This window comes from Camelus dromedarius, chromosome 16 (assembly GCF_036321535.1).
Source record: "Camelus dromedarius isolate mCamDro1 chromosome 16, mCamDro1.pat, whole genome shotgun sequence".
In the NCBI taxonomy this organism is placed as follows: domain Eukaryota; kingdom Metazoa; phylum Chordata; class Mammalia; order Artiodactyla; family Camelidae; genus Camelus; species Camelus dromedarius.
Window position 1 is genome coordinate 53,357,258 of NC_087451.1, and position 24,084 is coordinate 53,381,341.

At 48.8% G+C, this 24,084-nt stretch overlaps 1 protein-coding gene across 3 annotated transcripts in view; it reads right to left on the reverse strand.

Annotated features, from left to right (window-relative positions):
* Positions 1–2,043: 2,043 nt before the first annotated feature.
* Positions 2,044–24,084, reverse strand: part of IGF2BP1 (insulin like growth factor 2 mRNA binding protein 1) — a 35,453-nt gene continuing 13,412 nt past the window's right edge. Inside the window, exons 3-15 of one of the 3 annotated variants that reach the window (XM_064494899.1) lie at positions 15,280–15,328; positions 14,692–14,743; positions 12,234–12,297; positions 10,785–11,066; positions 9,805–9,939; positions 9,068–9,190; positions 8,252–8,387; positions 7,452–7,574; positions 6,948–7,067; positions 6,099–6,173; positions 5,247–5,378; positions 4,859–4,972; positions 2,044–2,487 (exon numbers count right to left, since the gene is read on the reverse strand). In XM_064494899.1, coding sequence (XP_064350969.1) covers positions 2,395–2,487; positions 4,859–4,972; positions 5,247–5,378; positions 6,099–6,173; positions 6,948–7,067; positions 7,452–7,574; positions 8,252–8,387; positions 9,068–9,190; positions 9,805–9,939; positions 10,785–11,066; positions 12,234–12,297; positions 14,692–14,743; positions 15,280–15,328 — 1,498 coding nt within the window. In that variant the 3' untranslated portion in view covers positions 2,044–2,394. The remainder of the gene's footprint in view (positions 2,488–4,858; positions 4,973–5,246; positions 5,379–6,098; positions 6,174–6,947; positions 7,068–7,451; positions 7,575–8,251; positions 8,388–9,067; positions 9,191–9,804; positions 9,940–10,784; positions 11,067–12,233; positions 12,298–14,691; positions 14,744–15,279; positions 15,329–24,084) is intronic. The other 2 variants (XM_064494900.1, XM_064494901.1) reach the window with 2 other exon arrangements.

Genomic DNA, 24,084 nt, shown 5'->3' on the forward strand with positions numbered 1-24,084 from the left:
CAATAACAAAAAATGAAAAGCATGTCAACGACAAACCAGGTGGACCTCTCTGAGGGTGAGAGGGTGGCTTTGTCTCTTCCACCAATGGAATCTTGGCTCCCATATTTTTAGACAGAGAAGTATAGATTTTTTTAAGGGTATGTTTTTTAGTTATTATTTCTCTCCTCGATAAAACGGAGGCAATATTTTAAAATATCTCAACAGCACCACTGGTGGGAAAAACCGACTGGGGTGCCCCCTTGAACCCAAGGCGGGAGGGGAGACCACAGGCCGGGTGCTGGAGGCGGCTGGGGGCCACAGCTGTGCGAGGCCTGCTGGCCCCAGCGGGCAGGGCTTTCCGGGAGAGGCCGGCGCCGACGAGCAGAGCCTGGCCCTGGGCACTCCGGCTCGGCCCTCCCGCTCAGCCCACCCTCCTCCCAAGGAGCAGCCCCGGCTGCCTTTCCCACAGGGCCTGTTCTCCATAGAGAGCTCCTAAAGGGTTACACTGGCTCATGTTGTAAGAAATTATGAAACATAACTTTCTCGTTTTTTTTTTCTTTTCATTAAAAAAATAAAATATTCAAGACTATCAGCTTCTCTTTTGCTTTGCTTTTCTTTTTTCTTTTTTTATATAAAATATCAGCAAGCCGCAAAGAAAAAAAGATTAAAAAAAGAGGTGGGGGGAACAAAGAGGAAAGTAATTGCTGAGGTAACTTCATACCTTGAGGTAGTTTACTTCGCGCACAGCATTACCTGACTGACTCCGCCCACGTCATGGTTGTCTTGTTGTTACTGTAGTTGTTGCAATGTTGGAAGGAGGGGAGTCCAAGCACGGGCTTTCCCACATGCAGAGAGGCCTTCCTCCCTTCCCAGCACACTTGATAGCACTGTCCAAGGCAGCTAAAGTGCACCACCTGGCTCACATGCACTGACAGTCAGTACGTTAGGAGGGGAGGCCTAACCTCATTTAACTGATGGCTGATGTCTTCCACAAGGGCTGAACTTCGAAAAACGGGATCTTACTGAGCCTGGAAAATAAATTAAGCTTATTTACCCCTCTGTGCATAATGTTGCTGGTATTTTGAATTTTGTTTTGTTTTGTTTTTTTTTTTTTAGGCACACATTACATCATGCCAATGACTTGTGGAGACAGAAGCCATCAGTTAAATATGCCTCTAGGATAAAAACAGAAGCAAATACTCTCCAAATTACTGAATATTCATAATATATGCCAAATGATGGACTTCAGCTTTATCAGGAGCTGAGGGTCGGGTTCCACATCCCACCACCACCAAGGGAACAGTGCCGTGGGGGGGAGTGCCCCGCAACCCCTGCTTCTGGGAACCAGCCCTTCTGGGAGCACATGGGCCGGGGTGAGGGCACAGTGGCAGCCTTTAGGGTCACTCAAGCCCTCCATGGAACTGAGACTTTATCAAGAGGAGTTAGTATCCCCTTCCCAGTGCTCATATCCAATCATTAAAATAGACTTTAAAAAAATATAAAATCTGCCTGAGAATGATGGGAATCAGGGACAGTACAGTGGTCGGCCCCACCCTGCTGAGCACTTAGCACCACCCAGGTGCACCTGGACATGAGGTGGGACTCACATGGTTAGAGGGACATGAATGGGGTGAGGAATCTTGTGGGGAAGCCCCAACAGAGGGGCAAATTTCACCTGTGCCAATTTTTCAAGGTGGTGATCTGGACTAGATCAGCCACAAGGGCACTCCTTTTAAACGTGGATTACTATAAATTTTAATCATGTTTCTCCCTCATTCTCTCTCTATTCCTTGTTGTGCCTACTGGTTGGTTAGGAAGGGATTGGAATTAAACTGCAGATGCTGGCGTGTCTTCTCTCTTTGAATAATGTAAGGAAAGCAATGCACTGGTTCCCACTTCTGCTGGCAGCGGTTAAGACAGGACAGCGTGAACGTAGGAAGAGGCTATGTCAGGGCACGAGAATAGAGGTATTTTAATCAATAAAACCAAGTAGGACAAGGCTGGAAGGATTTCAGGGTCAAGAAGAAAACCATCCTTTGAGGCTGATCAAAGCACCCCTCTACATGTTTTAAAAACCTGAAGGAAATTTTATTTCTCTTCCCACTGGGGTCTGACCCACCCTCTTGGTGGGACCTGGAGAACTTAAACAATCCACGTTTAAAAGCACCCTGAGCTAGAACTTCCACGGTGACACCCTGAGGGGTGGGCAGTGTTGGGCCAATTGGTTGGGTGTTTGGGGCTGAGAGATCAGGGTTCCTCACTGGAACATCTTTCTCAAGCCAAGTGGGCAAACCTGATCTACACACATCCCGGCCCAAGTGTCCCTGATTCCCACTCATTCTCAGGCCTGCTGGGGAGAACGTGCTCTCGATTTCAGCCTGTTGTCCTTGAGTCGACATGACGGGAGGGGGCTGGTCACTTCCTCCGAGCCTGGGCCTGGTTACTCTGTCCCTTTTGGTGCAGCTGTTTGACTTGGGCCAAGATGTCTCGTATCTTCCGCTGAGCCATCTGCAGAAAGAACAGGCCGAGTGGTGAGGGGAGGATCTCCAAAGGCAAGGAGACAGCCCTACATGGGGAGAGAGGACAACAGGATCCAACACCGGCAACAAACACAACAGGTCACGTGGGACTTAAAAGATTGCTCTCTTTCAGCCAACTTGGAGCCCGAGGAGGTCTGCTGGGAACGGGACCCTAAAACGATGAATGTCTGTGGCTGCAGGTCTTTTTTGTTCGCTATATGCAGGGTCTCCAGAACCAGCACACAGCTCTTCTTAAAATCGAAGGTGTTTACGCTCGAGATGAAACCGAATATTATTTAGGCAAGAGGTGTGTGCTTATGGGTACAAAGCAAAGACCAACACAGTAACTCCTGGTGGAAAATCAAACAAAACCAGAGCAATATGGGGAAAGGTAACTTTCGCTCATGGAAACAGTGGCATAGTTCGTGCAAAATCCAAGAAACAACCTTCCTTCCAAGGCCACTGGGCACAGGATCCACATGATGCTGTACCCCTCCTCAAGGATTTAAACTTATTGAAAAATGAAAGTGTGGATTTGTTGTGTTGTTTAAAAAAAGAAGACAGAAGATTGAAGGTTAGAGTGACCTTAAGTTTCGTGCCGCCAAACAGACCCTGAGCACTGGATTCATATGGAGGAGGGGGGAAACACAGTAATACGAACTCATTCATCACAATTTAAAACATGACAACGATTAAAAACGGACAAAGTTGACACATGTGACTGAACCCAAGGCAGAATTCCTAGAGTTTCCATGAGTGTGTGTTGTCAAAAGGTCAAAAATCAGGAGACCTTGTCACCAATCACAAGTCCACTCACTACGCATGGAAATGTCCCAGGAAAGAAGACGAAAGAAATGCCTGGAGCTGAGAAAACCAAACGGCAGTGAAATAAGCTCCACTGTGAAAATGGACCAAAAAAACCCCAAAGGGCTGATATCTTTATTCTTTCCTTCTTAAAGGTTTCTTCACTTTTATAAGTGCAAGTTCTATACAGGAAATCAACTGCAAAATGTGATTCACTTGACAGAAATTTACCAGAATGTCTCCTTTCCATAAACTGAGCACTTGGTTTCTTGGTTAAAGAGAAAGTGAGTCAAACTACATATAAAATAAACAAGGACCTGTTGTAAAGCATAGGGAACTATATTCAATTTCTTACAATAACATAATGAAAAAGAATCTGAAAAAGAACCTATACGTATATATGTACATATAACTGAACCATTTTGCTGTACACCTGAAACTAACAACATTGCAAATCAATTATACTTCAATTAAAAAATTAAAATTAAAAAAGAAAGGGAAAGAGGGTGCAGGTTGAGGAAATAATGTGAAGTTAATATTTATATATTAATTCCCCCCGTCAGCCCCGTGCTTCATATGTTTTACATGGGTTTTCACCTAGTTCTAATCGTAACCAGTGAAAAACATCTCCCCGTCTGTACGTAATACATCCTGTCTCCATGAATTCCTGGCTACATCATTTACCTCTTAAATTTCATATTCCTCTTTTGTAAAATAAGGTCGTTACAAGGATTAAAGGCCTTAATAGAGGCCACAAGGAACACTGCTTGGTGTATCAGAAGCACCCATAAATCTAAGATATTCTGTGGTTATTAATGGCTCTCAAAGGGCTGTCAGAGAAAGCTGCTCATCCAAGCCTTCTGGTTCCAAAACCCAAGTTGCTGATGTTGGGCAGCCACGCTCTGCTGGGGTCTGGGTTCCTGCTTTGCCCTTGATTGCTGGAGGAGTCTCAGGCCATCACAAGCCAGCTCTGATATGTTTGTCCTCTGTGAATGGAAGTGGTTGTATCCAACAGTCTCTATACCCTTTCTGGCTCCAACACTGGGGGTTTTAGGAAAACCCCACTAGCTTTCAATCATCCTAAAATTTTAACCTGGTATCTGTCCTCTTTTCTAGGCTCTGGGGTCAGTCCCAACGCTGGGCAGTGCTGTCTCAGTGGAGGCAGTGCAGGGACGGGGAGTTCCAGAATAAAAACAGGAGGGGGAAGAACTGGAAGCAAGATGGAGCAGTCGTCCTGGGAGAGGTGAAGGACTGCGCTGAAAACAGGCAATCCAGGACGTTGCCATGTTCCACGAACAAGACTGGGTGGTGGGTGATACCAGTTTCTCTTCTTAGCCAGTGCAAAAGGGAAGGACTAAGGTTAAACAGGGGTCACTATTAACATATAACACATAATATGTAACAGTTACTATGCATAACATATACTACACATGAAAATTGTCAAATCGTTTGCAGGCAGAGTCCCCAGGACTTGTCAAGGTCATGCTTCTGCAGTCCTGCTTTTCTGGTCCCTGGGGTCCTGCCGCCCTCCTGTGATGGGGAAGGGCCTTAGGTACCTGGCTGGCATAAAAATGCCCGATGATCTTGACGATGACCTGGTCGTTCTCATCAGGGGTCTGGTCTCTTGGCACCACCACCTCAGCTGCAGTCAAATTTTGCAGCTCATTCACCTGGGGACAGGAGTGTGGGCAGGGAGGACAGATCAGAGAGGAGCTCGGGGTGCTGTCAAGAAACCACAGATTGGATTGAAGGGAGGGGCAAGAGGCAGGTCACCAGCAGGTAGAAACTGGAGGAGTTAGAAGCTGGGGCTGGGAAACAATCAAGTAAATGGGCAAATCGGGGGAGGTCTAAGGTTGAGCAGGGTCGGGGAGCAGGAGGCGCCAGGAGAGCTGCTGGGTTTGGGGACTAACGCCTAGAACTTTCAACCTGGCCCTCAAGGCTCACCGTTTTGCCACCTTTGCCGATGACCCGGCCAGCTGCCGACGCCGGCACCCGGATGTGTGTCTCCAGCTTTACTTCTTCCTTGGGACCAAAGAAGTTCTCCTCTTTGAGTTTTCCATAAATTCTTCCCTGAGCCTGAGGAGTGGAGGTCATTGTTACATCAGTGGACCACACATATACATATACGACAAAAGGGGCGCCCCCACGCCCAACAGGCCCTCCCCTGCTTAGGGGTGGATCATGACTAGGCCCAGTGATACCAAAGGTCCACAGTGTTGCCCTGTCAGTCTCCCTCCTGCTCACTTGTAACACCGGGAGCCTAGGCGCAGCAACTGAACACATAACTCCCTGGAGGAACATAACACCTAAGCTACATGCCAGACCTGGGGGCTCTGGGATGCTTGCATGGTTTGGAGAGGCAGTGGCCAGCAATCAAGTCATGGCTCTGAGTGGCAGCTGGTCCAGACACTCAGATGGAAGACTGCTGGTCACTCTGCACAGCCTACAGAGCTGTCCTCATTCTCCATCCCTGTCTAGGTCAGGATAAGATAACTATCAGTTCTATGACTGTCTGCCCAGAAGTTCAAGAACCTAGGCATGTAGTAGGGACATGTAGGGGGAAAAAAAGGGCCTTCCTTTAAGGAAGAGCCATCAGACTTCCTTCTTCCCCATATATTTACCATCAGGAGGGAAAGAGGGAAGGAGAAGCCAACAGATTTAAGTCTAATGACAATCTGAAAGCATCTCTGCAGTCCTATATTTTGCAGGGAAGCTTAAAAATGTGGCGCAGATTTGCACTCCCACCCAAACTCAATTTCCCTGGGTCCTACTTGGAGAAACAATAAAGATCAGAACCTTGAATTGGGCCTCTGGGGGTCCAGTGATGATGACCATACGAACTTTGGAGTCAGGAGTTTCAGGAGGAGCAATCTGCAAAGCAAACACTGGTCAAAGAGATGCCCTCTGTCTCCACCTCCTCCAGACCCCCTACCACAACACTGAGGGCCAGGGGAGTGGAGAACAGAGACCCTGACCCCCGAGGCTGTTGCCCCTTCACCAAACCTCTTATGAGGGCATGGGTGCATTTGTTCTGGACATTCCCTAAATAGGGGCTCCTGCCCATACCCTACCTGCCCTCATCCCCCAGGAGATTTCAACAGAATCCTGTCAGATGGCCAGTCGGGGGAGGGCAGTGACCACCCACAGAATCTCCCAGAGGCCTTTTTCACCAGGAACACACACTGCATTTGACTAAAATCTTTCAGACCACTGAAACCAATGGATTTCGCCTTGTGAAACCAACAGGTTCTCCCTTCTCTCCCCTGAGCCCTGGCCAGGGAAGATATAAGACAGCTACCGTCTACTGAGCAAGCCCTGTGCACAAGGCATGGACCAAGCCAGGGGCTGTGGCTGCATTATTTCAGAGAACTATCACGGCTACTGTACTGAGGAGGAAACTGAGGCTCCCGTAGCTTAGAAGCTGGGATTTGAACCTAAGTCAGTCTTCTGTGAGCCTAAGCTCTCTTTCTTTGCTACAATTCCACCTCCTCCCTTAGCCCAAAAGCCCAGGAGCCCAGAAGGTGCTCCACTGGACCAAGCGGGGTCAAAAGCAAAGGGGCCTGGGACCACAAGGGGGAAACACTAGCCAGAGAGGGTGTCTGGGAACAGAGTAGAGCGTGATGGAAGCAAGGCAGAGCAGATCACCTTGATGGAGGCGCTGGCGAAACGAGAGAGCTGTTTGATGTGCTGCCCCTTCTTGCCGATGATGGCGCCCACCGCCTGGGCAGGAATGAACACCTGCACCATCTCCTGCTCCGGAGCCTGCTGCCAAAACATGTCATGTTATTACCATGGCCAAGGGGCAGGGCCCAGAAGCCCCTCCGCGGCCCTGTCCTGCGTCCTCAAAGCTCTCCCTCTGCCCAGGAGGGACAAACGGAAGAAGCCGGGCAGGAGGAAGAGGAAGAGTGCTGCTAGCATCCCGGGCAGCACCCAAGGCTGCCACCCACAGGGCTGACACTCGGAAGGGCTGGCGCCAATGACTGGGAGCACTGCAGCGGGCAGGCGAGGGGAGGGCGGCAATGTGCATCCCCAGGCCCCACTTCCCTCTCCCTGCGAATTCCCAACCATGAGGCTCCCACAAGGAGCTGGACTCTTAAGCACGGCCACAGGCAGCCCAGGGGTTCCCCCGTAATAAGACCCTGCACCTACCATAAAGGAACTGTAGGGAGCGGCTCCGGTGACGCTGCTGGGGGGCGGTGGGACTGCACTGGACGATGCTGGGAAAAGACCCACAGCAGCCAAGTTCAGGCCGGGGATGAGATGAGACTGCAGCTGGAGGAGGAAGGTCAGGAGAAGAGGTCAGCTCATTCTGACAGAGCCTGATGACCCCTGTACGTGGCCCTGGCTGAACAGGAGTGTGGGTGCCCCTGGGAGAGTGGGCCAAAATAGGATAATTACATGCTTTTACCCCAAACCTGCCTGCCCTTCTGGTTTTCAGACACTTGCATGTACACTGAGGGTTCTTCCCACACTAAGAACCGGCACCTCCAATGAGGGCTGACAGTGTGAGGCCCTCAGACATCCTTCCTCTTCGGTTGATTACTCTGCTGACAGAGAGACCAGACTCACGGCCCCATGCTGTACTGATCCTGCGGGGGGTAGGCGGAAGGCAGGGGCAAATCTCCCCCTTGATGTCTGAAACTCATCTTTTGGGTCATGTGTCCCACATCCTCACTCCTTTTTAAAAATTAGATGAAAACCATGGACCCTTTCCCCACTAAAATGCCCATAAATCACAAACTTTATAGGAGGATCACAGACCTCAAAGCCCAACATGAGATCCCCCCCAATCACACCCCAGGAAACAAATGAGGACTCCCTATTAATTCAACTTAAATGCAGAGTGAGTTCCCCAAGGCCGCCCAGCACGTGGATGCCCGCCCCACCGGGCCCTGCTTCTGCTGCGGCTCAGGCTCAGAGACAGGTCCGCAGAGGTCCCCAACACTCACACTCATGGCAGCCACGTCATTCTCATAGGCTTCCCGAACTTTCTTCATGATCTCCTGCTCTGCCCTGCAGCAGTTCTCAATGGCCCCCTTCACGGTGATGGTCCTCTCGGGGTTATAGAGGGTGAGGTCCTGCAGCCTTGGGGCGGAGGAACAGAGCAACGTCAACCTTCCCCGGACAGGCCGGGACCGGGGAACAGGCCCCAGCTGGGGACACAGCGGCACCTTTCTGCAGGCTCTTCAGCTTTGGCAGGGAGAGGAGGTGAGGATGCCCAGCACAGCCAGGTTTCCGCCACTAGCAAAGCCAGGGGGACACTCGAGACTGGAGCTTCCCCAGCGGTGCTGCCAGGCAATCCATTCCATTTCTGTGCCCTCTGGAACAGAGTAGTCGCTCTGCCCACAGGTGAGTCTGACAAAATCAAGCGGCACAGCACTCACAGAGGCACTAGGCCACCCCACGGAGCGCGGGCTCAGGGCTCAGAAAAGGACCTGGGTCCGCCCACTTTCCTTGGCCTGGCAAATGCACCTGAAACCCCAAAGCCCTGGCTCCTGGCCTCAGGCTCTCTCCTCCAGATGCCAATCAAGTGAGAGATGTGGCGGCAGAGGACTGAAGGGACAGCGGCCTCCCAACCGCCCCCCAGGCCACAGCAGTGATGGGAGAGCTCCAGCCCTGATAGCCACGAATGCTCCTGACCGCTTCTTTGACCCCTCCTCTTCAATAAGCAGGAACTGCATCCACGCATTTAGGCCCAGTAATGAAATGCTGCCACCCCCGGTGCCGGGCACCCACTCAGAGAAGGAAATGAGAAGGAGCCTTACGAGGAGATGGTGATTTTTGTCTCTGTGTCCTGCTCCACCTTCTTCAGGTTGCGCCCCTCCTTGCCAATGAGACGCCCCACGAAGTTATTATGGGCCAGGATCTTCAGGGGAACCTCGTCAGCCCTTGGGAAGAAGGGAGGGACAAGAGCTCCTTAAACGGGGGGGCCACACCAAGGCTGGGCTGTCATGCCACCGCAGATGTGGGAGTTTCCAGGACAAACCATGGGACACAATTACCAGAGAAAACCAGCAGAATCAGTGGTCGTTCAGTGACAGAGAAATGGGGAAGGAGGGTTGGGTGGCTGAGGGCACAAAGTCTATGAGGGCGATGGATATGGTCCTTATCTTAATTGTAGTGACGGCTTTGTAGGTATATTCATACTAAACCTCATCCAACTGCATACTTTCAAATGGACTACAGAATTCTGTGCAGCTCATAAAGAGGTGAATCTATGTACTGACGCATGGCAGTGAAAAAAGCCAGCTAAGGAACAGCATGTTCATATGCTCCTATAGGTGCTAAAACACACCCACACCCACGTCCACACACACCTGTGAGTGCACGGAACTGCTAGATGCACAAGGTGTTATTTGTGGGAAAGAGGACTTCATTTCTCAGTTTTCTATCCTTTTGTACAACTTCTGCATCTCCTATTTATCTCTGTATTCTTGCTTAAAAAAAGTTTGTGTTAGAGAAGGTGGTAGTCCCCATGTTCCCAGATAAGCTGAAGCCTTACGTTTTGGTGTCCTTTGCCTCCTTGTGCATAATCTCCAAGATCATCTTACAGGCAGAGGAGCAGCCCTCGGGGGTCGAGTGGACGCTGATGGCCTTCTCAGCAGCACCTGCGTTCTCTTTCCTGTGCACGTCGATCCTGAGGGCCACAAGCACACAGATGGTTAGTTGTCCCTGGTAAAAACAGGACACTCTTCACACCCCCTGATGTCTCTCCTCTGCCACAGGTGCAAACCCGCTCTCCTTGGAACAAGGCCAAGTGCAGAAGTGGGATGGGCAGAGAAAGGGCCAGCATGTTGCTATGGATTCTGTCTTAATCAGGAGGTGATGGCTGAGAACGATGGCATCTATTATGGGAATGCAGGCTTGCGGATCAACAGCCCCACAGCTCAAAAGCTGCATTTCCCCTTGAATTCTGGTCCCCCTCCCCCACCTTGAAACAACTATAAAGGGAACGCACGTTGTCCCAAATTAAAAGTAAATAATAAAAGCATGCATTATGAATAAGGACATAATGTGACCTGTTCTTTTCCACAGAGTACACACTGATCAGCTATAAAAACCAGAGAAGAGGAGTGGTAGTGGTGGAATGGGAGATAGGAAAGAATTATGAGGTCCCCGAGGCTGGCCAGCTCTGTTGCCACCCATAAGCGGTGCTAAAATCACAAAGCACTAAGGAGTGGCTGACTTACCAAGACTAGGTTTGCTTGGTTAGACTTTCTACGAGAAATAGAACCCTTCTTACTAATGACAGTGTGTGGCCTCGCCACTGCCACCAAATGGCACACTCCAGGCTTATTCTACCTCCCCAGTTGCCCATCCCTTCTTGGGAGGCTGCAATCAGAAGCAGTAACCCCTGACTGAAAGGAGAATGGAACACGTTCCAGGCAACATCTCTGAAGGATAAAGGGAGGTGCCTTGCCTCCCGGGTACCAACCAGTTTCCTGCCCCCACCTTCATCCCCCCCCGGCATTCAAGACTCACTTGGACTGGGTCTGTTTTGTGATGTTGCGGATGGTGGCACCCTCCTTGCCAATGATGGCGCCCACATACTGGGTGGGCACCAGGAGCCGCAGAGGGATGTCCACTTGCTGCTGCTTGGCCGGGGCCCCTGCTGCCACAGGGGAGCCCTGGCGGGGCTGACCCCGAGAGCCAAAGCCTCCTCGGCGCCCGTTCTCGGGACCCTGTGCTATCTGCTCATCGGGAATGTAGGAGACTTTCAAGGCATGGTTCTCCAGCTGATGGCCGTTCAGCTTCATGATGGCTCTGAGGACAGAGGGAGAATCTACTGGTCACTTCAAGTCATGCCAGTCACACCAAATGCCCTCCACATGTAAAGCACTCTGCTGGGTTCCAAGATGGAACACACTAGAAGGGGAGATGACCACCTGCCCACCACTTAAAGAACCTTCCAGTCTAAATGGCACAGAACATCAAATAAGGTATTATATAACACAAATATGTTATTTCCATTGAATTTTGTGGCTGACTTGTTAATTTCAGCCAGAAGGACCTACTATATTGGATTTATGTGAGAGTCGCATGTGGTTCACACTAAATAAATTCACACTGAAGAGATTTGTTGTTTTTACACCTATTGAGTCAAGTACCTTCCATGTTTAAGCAAACTCCATGGAAACAGAAGAGGTGGAGCAGAATGGCTTGCTTACCAGTTGGAAGCAGGCTTTTAAGTATATCTGGGATGTCTGCAAAACGGGAGGATTAACAGTAAAGGGAGGGGACAAGCACCATCCACTCCCAAGGGAGATGCTGGTTAGAAATGTTAACAAGGTAACAATATGTAGTAGGAAGTAAGCAAGTGTTGACTTAAAACCAGGCTAAGCATCACAGACCCTTCAAAACTAAATGTGGCAAACGGCCTGACAGAATATAGATCAGCTCACAAAATGTACAAGTCTGTCAGCACCAGAGGGTGGAGAAGTGTAATTGCTCAACCAAACTGCTAAGGAACCAGAAATTATGGGTATGCTGGGACTAACAGGACCCTAACCAAGTTAAACCGGACTTAGGTGGAACCGCACAATAAAATGTCTGCCTGCACCACATCATAACAAACCTCGCAGTTCCTCCTCATTACCACTAGATGGCGATATCAACACGGTAAAGGACCCTATAGTTCTCTGGCAACCAGAGACCTATCATAAGCCAATATTTTTTCCTGACGAGGATTTCCCACCTTCCCTGGGAGGTCTTTGGGCCCCTACTTTCAAAGGATTGATATTTGCTGTCAATCCTCCTGGTGAGTTTCTGAACCTTTGAGATCCCTGAACCAAAAGATAAGAGTCTGGGGTTGGTTGCAACAAAATCAGAGCCAACATGGTGACTCCTGCCTACAGGGACCCCCTCCCTGTCCAAACAGGGGCGCCTGGCTCCCAACAAAGACCCTCCCCAACCACTTTTGGGTGCACTCACTGCCTGGTCTGTTCCCGGTTGGAATAGGTGACATTCACCACCGCGGTCTCACTCTCAGTGTTCACTAGGGGAACAGAACAGAGATCAAGGTTAGAGAAGTGAGATCTGGAGATGGGTGCCGATGATTAAAAATAAACAAACTCATCTGTGCAGGTTATGCAACAAGGTCAAGAGGGAAATACTCAATGACAAAACAGAACATTTCCTGCTTTAAGCCCCTTTTACTGGAACTCTTGGAAAATTCAAATCAGCCTAGCATTTTCCTTTATATGCCTTCCTTTGATTTCCTACCAGCCTCCAAGAGAGCTAGGCATACAGAAGGGTGCAGCAGAGAGAAAACACACACACACACACACACACACACACACAAAGACACACCCAACCCAGGAGATAAAATTCACTCTTGGAAAGTTAAACTGGTTGGAAAAACCACGTAGAGTGAGATTGAACCAAGAAATGGCTGAAGACGCTTGTGGAACATCCAAATCCACTTTAGAGTATCTTCAAGGATACGCCGATCAAATTTAAGAGTGTCATGACCTAGCTGAATGAGTTGACAGGAATGGCTGCTGCAGGGTCTGGGGGAAGGGATTTCCTGACTTTGAGAATGGACTTGGGTTGGACACTAGAATTCCAGTTGATCTGGGCACACAGTCTTCCCATTTTGAATTAATAAAATTAACTTCTGTCTTATGCATCACTGCCTTGTGATTTTGGATGCCCTTGGCCTGCTCAGCCCTGGTGTGGGCAACACTGACAATAAAGCCCCTGCTCCCACAACACTGAAGATAAAGGCACGTGGCCACAAAACCTCAATGCAGACCACTCTCAGCCCTTCTGGCCTCATCAGTAGAATTCTCCCACATCAGTGGAGAGGAAGATTCTGCAAGAGTTCTCTTCCAGTTAAACAGAAATACAGTAATGAATAAAACCGACAAACTTCTGCCTGCATGGAGCACATTTGACTAGGAAGAGATAGCAGTAAGTATAATAAGCAGATCCTGTAATTCTATAGAATATTAAAAAGGTGTAAGGCATGGAACGTTAGCTGTAAGAAAGAATGGAATTCTGCCTTTTGTAGGAATGGGAATGGACCTAGAGAATATTATACTTAGTGAAGTAAGTCAGACAAATACTGTATGTTATCACCTATATGTGGAATCTAAAAAAATGTATATGCAAAACAGAAACAGACACACGAACTAATGGTACCAAGTGGGGGGAGGAGGGGGAACACTGGGGTATGGGATTAAGTGATACAAACCACTATGTATAAAACAGAGAAGCAACAAGGATATATTGTATAACACAGGAAATTATAGCCACTATCATGTAATAACATTGAAAGGAGCATGATCTGTAAATACTGAATCACTATGCTATAATCTGAAACTAATATAAGTCAACTATACTTCAACAAAATAAAAATAAAGTCACTCTCTCCCTGAAAAAAAGTAACATGTGGTTAAGCGCTGTGGAGAAATAAAAATCAGGGTTAAAGGAGGTGGCGGTAAGAGGTCCAATTTCATGTAGGGTGGATGGAAAACACTTTGCTTAGCAAGCAACACTTGAGCAGACTAGAAGTCTTCATTGTTACAAGATCAAACCCATTCTGTCCTCTCCCCTGGGGATCGGTGTGTTATAGCTCCGGGGTGAGCCTGCTGGGCCCCCCAGGGGGGCTCCCCATGTGTTCCCAACCATTGCCAGGAGTAACTTAGCTGTCAGTCTAAGCTGTGTGCGGGACTGGGCAATGGTTATCAATGCTTCCAGTTGTGTCCTGGCATTTATGATAAAAGGCAAGCGACAGGGTCAGAGGAGAGAACCTGTTTGATTGATTCAGCACCTCACACCTTTGTGCTGGCAAATATTTTAATCATTTATAATGATTTACAGCTTGCCCCTTTCCACAAAGAATTTAGAGATGAATATTTAAATCTTATCTAAAACGGCTTCTTAAAGATTTGCAAACTCCAATTGTATTTTGTCTACTTAATTACCAAGCTCTACTTTATGTCCAATCAAAACCACTCCAAATTTATTCCAGCTCATTTCCTCCAAAAATAAGAGACAACCAATGATTATTCCATTAAAAAAAAAAAAGAAGAATCGTGAAGCTTTTCTTTAAAGGGCTGCAGACGAATAATTTTCACCCTTAATCTATTTCTAAAATCTACTTTGGTTGGCCCAGGAGCCTGGGGACCCCATGTTGGAAGTGAGTGACTTTGTTGATTTTCTGATTAAACAGAGAATACACCCGTTGCAGAGATGAGCAGCAGCACCAAAGCTGGGACCACAAGTCTGGGTCCACGCTCCAGTGTACCTCCCTCCACTCCGCATCCTGGCTCTCTTCTTCTGGTGTTCCAGGGAGATGTGGTAATGGATAATGAAGGAGAGCAGATCCTGCAAACTCCTCCAGCACCCACCCCTCCAACGCCCCACCTTGTCCACCCACTCTTACCTTGCTCACAGTTCTCTACTGTCCCATACTGAGCAAGCAGGCTGTCCAGTACCTGGGAGCAGGGAGAAGGGAATAAAGCTTCTCTGAGCATCCCAGGGACCCACACAGCCACCCCTGGACACCTCTCACCCCAAAGCACTGGGGCATGAGCAGAGCCTTTGGTGGCTGGAGCACTGCTCTCTGCTCAGTTTGCCTTTCCAGGGTACTAATGATGGTAGTGACCTATGGGGGGTTTCTTTGCAGAATATACTTGGGCTCAAAAAGGCACTTAAGGGCCTTTTTGGAAGCAGACCTGTGCCACCTGGGTCCCTAACTCATCCCTCGTCATCACTAGGTTTGGGGTTTGGGGAAACCCTTCCCACCTCCCTAATGCCTCCCCCCACAGGGACATCCCAAAGGACTAGCACTGGCAGTCTCGGGTTAAGGATGAGATCCAGTTAACCTCCCCTCAGCATCACTAGCATCTCTGGCCCAGCCCCAAACCACCAGGACCTCTCCCCAACCATCCCTGCCAACTCAGGCTGGCCCAGACTTCCTTCCCAGTCTCCACAATCCCGGGCCATTGAGAATTTCCCCCAATTAACTTACTTCCCATCGAAGCTGGGGTGGAATATTTCGGATCTGTATTTTCCGACTCCTGAAATGAGAGAGGACAGAATCAATGACAGCTCTGGATACTTCAGGGGCCTGTCATTCTTGTCCTGGTCTTTATCTTCCTACCTTCTGCTCAACATCAAAGTCTCAGAGTCTAAGAATGATAACCTTTGAGAACGGAGATCTGGTGTAGGGGTGCCTCACTCAAAATTTTATCAGTGCTGCCACACATAGGAATGCCAAAATCAGATGTCCTAAGACTAGGATAACATAATCCCCCCAAATCACATTGGCTTTGTTTCTCTCTCTTAGGTTTCTCACCCAGTAACCATCTATTACCACCCACTGTGTTTCAGGCTCTAGGAATACAAAGCTAGCGACATGAATTATCACATGAATCGTTAATCTGATACCTTGTTACCTGGTGCCTACTTCATGCTGGACTTTGCGCTACATGTTCGGGACATAATGATAAACAAAACAGACAAAGTACTTGGCCTGAAGGTGCTCACAATTTCTTAGGGGAAACACATACGCAAACAAATTACAGCGGGATAACAGGCAGCAGCTAAATTCTTTCTTTGTACAGATATGGATTTAAAACTCTGCTCCACTTAATAGCACTGATCTTTAAAAGGTTATTTAACTTCTTTGAGGCTCAGTTTTCTCCTTTGTAAAACAGGGATAATACCTATTCACAGGGAGGTATAAAGTGATGTTAGATAATATTATCAAAAGCTTAGCAAAGAGCCTGGAGTAAGTACTTAAAAGTATAATGACAGAGGCATCTGTGGATATAAAGGTAGAGTGATTAACACACAACCCAGCATCGTGACCACCACCTTCCCTCCTCCCAGTTTACTAGTTTCTCCTCCTCATCTTTCAAATGCCTCTTTCCCTGAGTAATTTCCCCTGAAGAAGACTTTCAGGTGCAAGGTTGACTCCCACAGCAATTAACTGCTCACCACCCAAATCAATGCCCTAATCCCTGGGCTTAAGACATTTCAATTGACTTGATCTGTGTTGGGTCAACTGTCACTTATGCCTTTGCATATCCTTGATCACAAACTCTTAGTTCAGGGACATGGTTCAACAAAATTCTAGTGGTGGGAAAGAAAATGAAACTAGGAAGCAAGAAAGTTCGGTTCTAGCCCTTAAAACTGCCCTTGATCAGCTGTGCTGACGAAGCCACTCAAGCTTCAGGTCTCCCGGGTGATAGGTAACAGGGCCCCTGTCAGCTCTTGCCAAATGAGGGGAAGGGGTACTGAAAACACATGGGAGCAAGGGAAGGGATGCTCTAGCTGTAAATGCTTCGATCTTTGCTCTGTCCTCTTGGCCAGCTCACTCACTTCATTCCTCTGACCAAGTGTCTTCAGATGTAAAATGGAAACAGAAGAGTCTTTAAGATCCCTTCTAGCTCTGAAGCTTTGAGGGTGGAAAGACTTTATCAGTGAAATACACTAATGAAAGCTTTTCCTGGGTTGAACTAACTTAAGGGAAAAGCAGCATGAGGGTTGGAGAGAAGCTATGTCCATGTGCTCTACTTTGGTTGGTTGATGAACCTCATCTAAGGATGTAAGGATAAAAGAGCAAGGGTCAGAAACAAGTCTAGGTCCAGGTCCTCGGGTCCCACAGCAGGCCAGCTGCTTGGGATCCAATTCACTGGTCAAGAGGGAGCCCCATGGCGTGTGCAATGACATGGTGTTTGGGATTTTCCACACAACTCATGTGAGATTGTGATGGAATGGGCAAAGAAATTCAGAGACCCTCACAATGAAAGCAAAACTCTTGGAAAACTGAAGAGATGATTACACCATTGGAAGAGAACACTGATCTCCATCAATGCTAGTAACAGGGCTCAACCAAGCTAAGGGAGGACCTCCCCCGAGTGAACTCTTCTGGAAGGACAGCAGGGAGGTGGGCGGCTGTCTTCCTGGGAGTTCAAACCAGTAAAGGCTTAAAACAGCCGCCTGCCAAAGTTCACTGTAACCTCAGGTCAAAGGTCAAAAATATCCTTTTCCTACTCAAACTCGCAGTTCTAGGGGCTTTCTTTTCTGGGTAGGGAGGAGTTGGGAGGGGATGGGGTGGTGAAATCAAATCTCAGTTTGGGATGTTAATCCATATCCTGAAAGCCATGGCAGTCTGGAATGTCTGGAATGTTCCAGGAGGAGGGGGAGGAGGGCAGGGACACCCAACCAATGAAAAGAAAGACATCCTGGCAGCCCGCCCCCACCCCCAATAGGCAGAGACTCGCCTCTAGGGCACACACACCCAATCCTGGGAACCCAAGCCAGGCCCCTTCAGGCCTCCAAACCGCCTTTCAGCAGAGCCCCCAGCCCTGACAAACACACAACAAAGGCCATGAAGAACCTTTTGTCTTTTAAGCCCTTGGCCTGGTTTCTATTAAGTACGGTGCTACCTAATTTCTTTCAGGCCCAAAACATATGGGGCCATGTTGGGAACTGTACCCCGCACTCCCTTCCAGAACCCTCTGGGTAACTCGTTTACCTTACAAGCATTTCTGGATGCCCAGTGATGGCCGGTGGGAGCTGGGCCAGGGCAGTGTGCTGCGGGCTTAGGGGATCAGGATGGAAGCTAAGAGACCCCGATTGCTACTTCTTTGCTCAGTACCTTACTTTCCTCCTATGAAAAGTTGACAGGGCTTTTGTGAGGGCTTAACACAGGCAGGGTGCCTACCATGCCTTGGTGCTCAGTCACTGTCCTGGTCCCCAGGAGCCTGCAGGTGTCCAAACTAACAGGGGAAGAAGCTGGCAGGGCTGACAATGAGCCGTGTGATAGTAAAATGGTTAGGCTTCTGCACTGTGTGGAGACCATGGGAAACGGCACACCTGGAGTCCCACCCCCACACCTCCACCTCCCTGTGACAACCAAAGGGCCCCTCCAGCACTCCAGGGAATCAGCTTCCACTAGGTTTTAGTGGAGCCTTTGCCCTACAGGTAATAAGGCATGACACTCCTAGCAGGGCCTAAACCCCAACACCCATTGTTCAGAAAAGCAAGAGAACTCCCAGAGGTTCACAAGCCACCGCCCACCTACCCCAGAGCTGATAAACCTGTTGAGTGAAAGAATGAAGCCTCCAGTCCCTGGCAATGAAGGCAGTCGTTGAACCAGCCTAATTATTTCCCTGGATGCCAGCACCCTGTGGCTTCTGACCCCCTGGCTTGCCCTGACCAGCAGGGTAGTTACCAGGCCCTGGGGCAGCTCCCTAAAAACAGAGCCATCACAGGGGATACACCTCTAATGCTGCTGGAGACAAGCAGGGGACACAAGGGCCACAGGGACCAAGTGACCATTCTTCAAGCCCAGAGTAGATTCCAGGAGAGACCAGAGGGAGGGAGGGAGGAAGGGAGCATCTGTGCAACAGCCTAAGGAGTTAAGCAGGAAAGCAAGAGACTCAGGAAGCGCGGGAGCTGGGCACCCGGAAGCATGGCTGGGAGTTCTCCCAGGGCAGGAAGCTCCCGTCCTTTTCACCTTTTTAAAGAAGTGTCACTGACTTAGACTGAAAGGGAAGGAAAACAGTTCAATTAAGGAAGAACCTAACATTTGAGGAGTGCTTAGCAGATAACAAGCTCTGAGATTCAGCACCTCTAAGAAGCCTCCCATCACTGATGACCTTGGCAACCAGGGCCCTGAGAATGAGGAGCTGAGTATCTTCGACAAGTCACACAGGTTGCAAGAGCCACAGCCAGTGTTTGAACCCAAAGGTTCCAGGGTCTCTGCATTGTCCCCTGTGCTGCCTTTTGGATGGTAGAAAGGAGACAGAAGCCTTTGCCAAAATACAGTCAAATTTTGGCCTGTGGACAAATTAAAATCCTCAGGGTTCACACAAAATAGTGAACAGCGGACCTGCTGAGTGGGCACTGCACTTCAGTAAGTCAGAACATCCCACCTGCAACTCCTGAAGGTACGTATGTCCATAGATAGCTGAAAAATGCTTCCATGGTTACTGAACACTAACTAGATATTTGATCCTATTAATTGTTAATTTTTAGAAATCATACAGATTTTCAGCTTGTTTTAGAAATACAAACCGAAATAGTTACAGATAAAATGACATGGCTAGTGCTTTAAAATAATCAGGGTTTGGGGAAATGAATACAGACTGGATATGATTTGGTAATTTTTAAAGCTAGATGATGGATACATGGGAGATTTATTAAATTATCCTCTTCACTTTTCAAAGTGGTTCCCCCCCCACAACAAAAAACTTTTTTTAAAAAAGGTAATTTTAGTTCAGCCAGTTTTAAAGGCATGACAGGTTGTAAATTATGGGTCTAAACCAAGAAGGTTTTTCTCTTGGTGTTTTATTAGCAAGAATCCAAGCCCTGGTGAGGAGCCTTCTTGGGGCAGAGAGGATGGGCCTGAGGTCCTGTGGAAGGAGGAGAAGACAGACAAACAGATGGGACCCTTCTTAGAAGAAGGGGGCCTCCCCTGATGGCAGGATGCACACTGGGAACAGGTTCCAGGGCTTCGGGAGGACAGCTGAAAACTGCCCTAGGGAGTGTTCTTAGCAAATCAACTCCTTCCTCTTCCCACCCCCACTCCCAGAGGGTAGGGTACCGCCTTGCATCATGGAGGTGGCCTCACTCCTCCCTAGAGGGAAGAGTTCCTTTAAACCAGGGTGGAGCAAGCCAGTCTGAGAAGGAAAGAGGCAACAGTGGGTTCTGGAAATCTTTTCAAGCTTGGGGCCCAACCCCCAAAGACCCCTACCAGGCGTCATACCTGGACTTTCATCTCTCCAGAGAACTAGGATTAAACCAGAATCTCCAGAGCAGACCCTTCACCTCCACTCCTCCCCCAGGCCATGATTCTCTTGACTAGCGGGATGTGCGATCTTAGGCAAGTCAGGCCCTCAGCTCTCTAAGATTAGTCCACTTTACTGGGTCTCGTGTCCTCTGACAGGGATCAACCCCGATTCACCTACAGCGGTACACTCAGAATAATTTTCTGTGCCCTAATGGTCTGAAAAAGTGCTTCTTAACCCTGCACCCTTTTTTTGGAGACTTGGTTCCCATTAGGAAATATGATCCAAAGAACATCCTCCACCAGAAAAATCCAAACATTTTGCACACAATTTCAAGATTTCAGGGGTTAATGAAAGCTTTGGAATCCATCTATAGCCCAAAGTTAAGACACCCTCTCACAAATCCACGGGTTTTCACTTTGTCCCCATTGATGGGGATGAAGTGCACGCAAGCCTGCAGGAACCTCCTCAAATAGGTGGGAAGAAACTAGCCCAAGGCAATTAGTAAACTAAGCTTAACTGGGGATGGGGTTGGGGTTATTACTTGGCTATTTTAAAAGAGCAAGCAACAAGATTTTTCAAACTTGTGGTAGCACAATGCTCTTTTAATTCCAATCAGCAGCCAAGGAGCTCACTAGCATGACTTTCCTCGTGGTTTCTGGTGCTCAACTGCTGGAGTCATTCATTCCAGATTTTTTTGGCACCTACTATGCACTGGGCCTGTGCTGTCCACACGACAGTTGCCACTCCTCAACAAGGGAAATGTGGCTACTGAGCATTTCAAATGTGGCTACAGCAACTGAGAACTGAATTTTTATTTAAGTGTTTATATATAATTTAACATTTTCTTCCGTAAATTTTATGAACTCTAAATACAGTTCTAGTATTTCCAATGAAAATTCAGCATATGAATTGAGACAGGCTCTAACAGTGAATTAAAATACACACTTGATTCCTAAAACTTAGTACCCTGCCCCCAAAAGTAAACTATCTCATTTATTATTTACATTGATTACATGTTGAACTAATAATCCTTTGAATTGACTTTTAAAACTTTTGAATTAATCTTTTATATTAATTTCACTCTTTTCCTTTTTAATGTGGCCATTAGAAAATTTACACTTACGTGTGAGGCTTGCATCACATTTCTATTGGACAGTGCAGGGCACTGTGCTGCAGTGCAGAGCATGGAGGGATGGATGAAGAAGCCAGGCAAGCCTCCTGCTCTCATGGAGTTTACAGTCCAGCAGGGGACCCCAGTTTGGTTAGGATGGGAGAAGAGAATGGACAAAGTTAACTGGGTTGTGAAGGTGGGCTGGCCACAGTATCCCTTCAGCAGTGGGTGATCCTGTTGACTTCTCAACAAGAGAGTACCATACGGCTGACACCGGAGAAGCACCCCCCAAAGCTGGCTCCCATCCCAGCTGGAAATCACACATCAAAGATGTCCTAATGTGCCAACCTCTGCCCTTTCCATAAGATCACCACTGACCTAGTCCTTCCTCCCCACCCTGCCTCCTCCTTATCCCTGTAGGGTGGAGAGGTGGAAAAAAAAGTAATTGTCTAGGAAAGCTTCTAAAGGGGGCGGACCTGGCACGCTCCAAGCAGGGCAGTAGCTGAGAAAGGGGGCGGGGCCGGGGAGGGGAGGAGGAGCTGGCCCAGTGCCCAGGGCTCTGTGCCAGGCTGATCCAGAGGCAGGGCAGCCAGACAGGCGGGCAGTCGGGTGGGTTGACAGACAGGGGAGGAGCTGGAAAGGAAAACACTGATCTACGGGAAGGTGCAGGACCAGGCAGAACTGATGCCACCACCAAGGAAAGAGTCAAGAGTACACGAGGGGTCTAGAAGGCAGGGACACCACTAGAATGTATCTGTGGTCCCATGAATGTGGCCTTTTAAATGTATGTGGCACACATTCACGTGTGCTCCTAAGCTAACGTTTAGCACAGGCAAGAAGAAAAGGAGAGGCTCTGGGCTGAACCCTATTCCTCCTCCTTGGAAGGCTCTTGTATTGTGGTTAATATGCTCCTGGCCCACCTGAAGTCAGGGAAGAAGAGGGCGAATCACTAGGCTTCTTACCAAGACACATATGTGCATGCACACACACATATATACACACACACACTAACCTGGGAATAGGAAGTTCCAGTTGAAGGAAATCAGATTCATATACTGAGGCCTGAGAGGGTCCTTAACAGACACCCTCATTTTATAGATCAATAAACAGAGGCTCAGGAAAAGGAAAGACTTGGCAACTCTGAGGTAGGACTAGAACTCAGCTCTCCTCTCAGGCACCCAACCTTGCTTCATTCTCTCTGACAAGAAGTGTTAACACAGCAGGAGCGTGTATAGCCCCGATGTCAGCAGCAGGAAAAATGCCCATATTCTGTATGGCTAAGTGCGTGCCAACTGGCTTTTACTGCATGCGGCTCCAATTCGGGCACAGGATTTAACTTGCAGAAGAGCTAACTACACTATAATATGGCTGGATGACTGTCAGAGAGATTTGTTAGCAGGGAAAAAGTGTCGTCATCAAAAATCCCGTCTTGCAAAATTTCACCTCAGTTTGGGATAGGCAGGGGTGCACAGCTGAGTGAGTCGTAGAGTGGGAAGGTGGTACCCGGTGTATGAGAGCAGGCAACAGAGGACTACTTGACTCAATTCACTCATCTTGGAAATAAATGGTTTGACAAGAGAGCCCACAGTTTTTTTTCTTGCCCATCTGGGCAGTGCCAGAGGAAGCCAAAACAGAAGCTCAGACTGCGGAGCTCTTTCCAGACAAATTCCAAGTCGGCCCGGGCCAACTGCCACTCCCTCCCTCCACCATGCTCTCTGTGCTTTCACCTGAGGGCTTCCTAGAGCCAGAGCTGGCCTCAGAGTTCTACAGTGTGAAGCAGGGGGTGTGAAGAAACCATCCGAATGAACGACTCGTGGGGACAAACAGAAGAGGTGACACAGTGTAAGCAGTGCAACCCGGCTGGAGGAGGCAGCCATGGTATGAGCAAGAAGTTAACTGTTGTGGACACTGCTCACCATCCTTCTCTGGCTGGCAGAGGGAAGCGTTTCCAGGATCTTCCCTTAGGGTTGGGGAGGTTAATCCGCTCTGACAGAGGGAAAGGTGGGTGAAGAGGGGCTGGAAAGAGAGGTTGGTTTAGCTCTCACTGCCCAGTGGAGATGTCAGCATCTCTCCAGAAAGCTTCAGGGCCAAAAGGTCTGGCACTCTGGAGCCCAGAGACCTGGCTGAGGATGGAGCCGATACTCCATGGAAAGCATTATGGGGCATGCCTCGGAAACGGAGACAGGCTGAGTGTCTTCTGAGGAGAGAGAGCAAGCTTGGAGAGCAAGCTTGGAGAGCGTAGCTGAAGGCTAGAATTTCGAGGCAAAGTTCTCAGAAGCAAAGACCACCCTCAGTCAGTTTTCTGCAACTCACAATTCACATTGAAAGACCCTAGCGGGGTTAGAGCAATTCTTGGAATCAATAGTGTTCCCTGGGAAAGGATGAGACTATCCTGGTACACATTTTACAATAATTTACCCTATTAGTGTAAAGGAGCTCTGGTTGGGTCCCTCCAAAATGAGGTTAACAACCTCCAGTAATTCGTGTCTCCCCTCCAGCTGCCAACACAGACCTGTTGGTGGCTGGAAACTTCTGGAAGCTGGTGTTTCTTTCTAGTGGGTGCAGTTCTTCATCAGAACAACTCTCCTCTGACATGGATTCCCATCCTGAGTTCTGCTCTGGCTTTTGCAGCAGCAAAATGCCCTTTATGTGGAGGCCCTTCTCCCCAGCCCAGGGTTCTGCTGGGGCGTTTTCCAGGCACCATCCAAAGAGGTTCCCAGCCGTCCTTGACCAGGAGCAGGGGCCAGGTCTCTAACAGCCAAGGGGACCTAGGGCGGCGAATACAGCCTTTCACGATGGACAGTGGAAAGCAGGCGCGGGCAGGGCAACTGAGAAAGAGGTGCCTGGGAAGGGCGGCAGCAGCTGAGGGTGGGGGAGGGCTGGCAGCAGCTGGGGGGGAGGAGGGGAGCCCTCATGAACG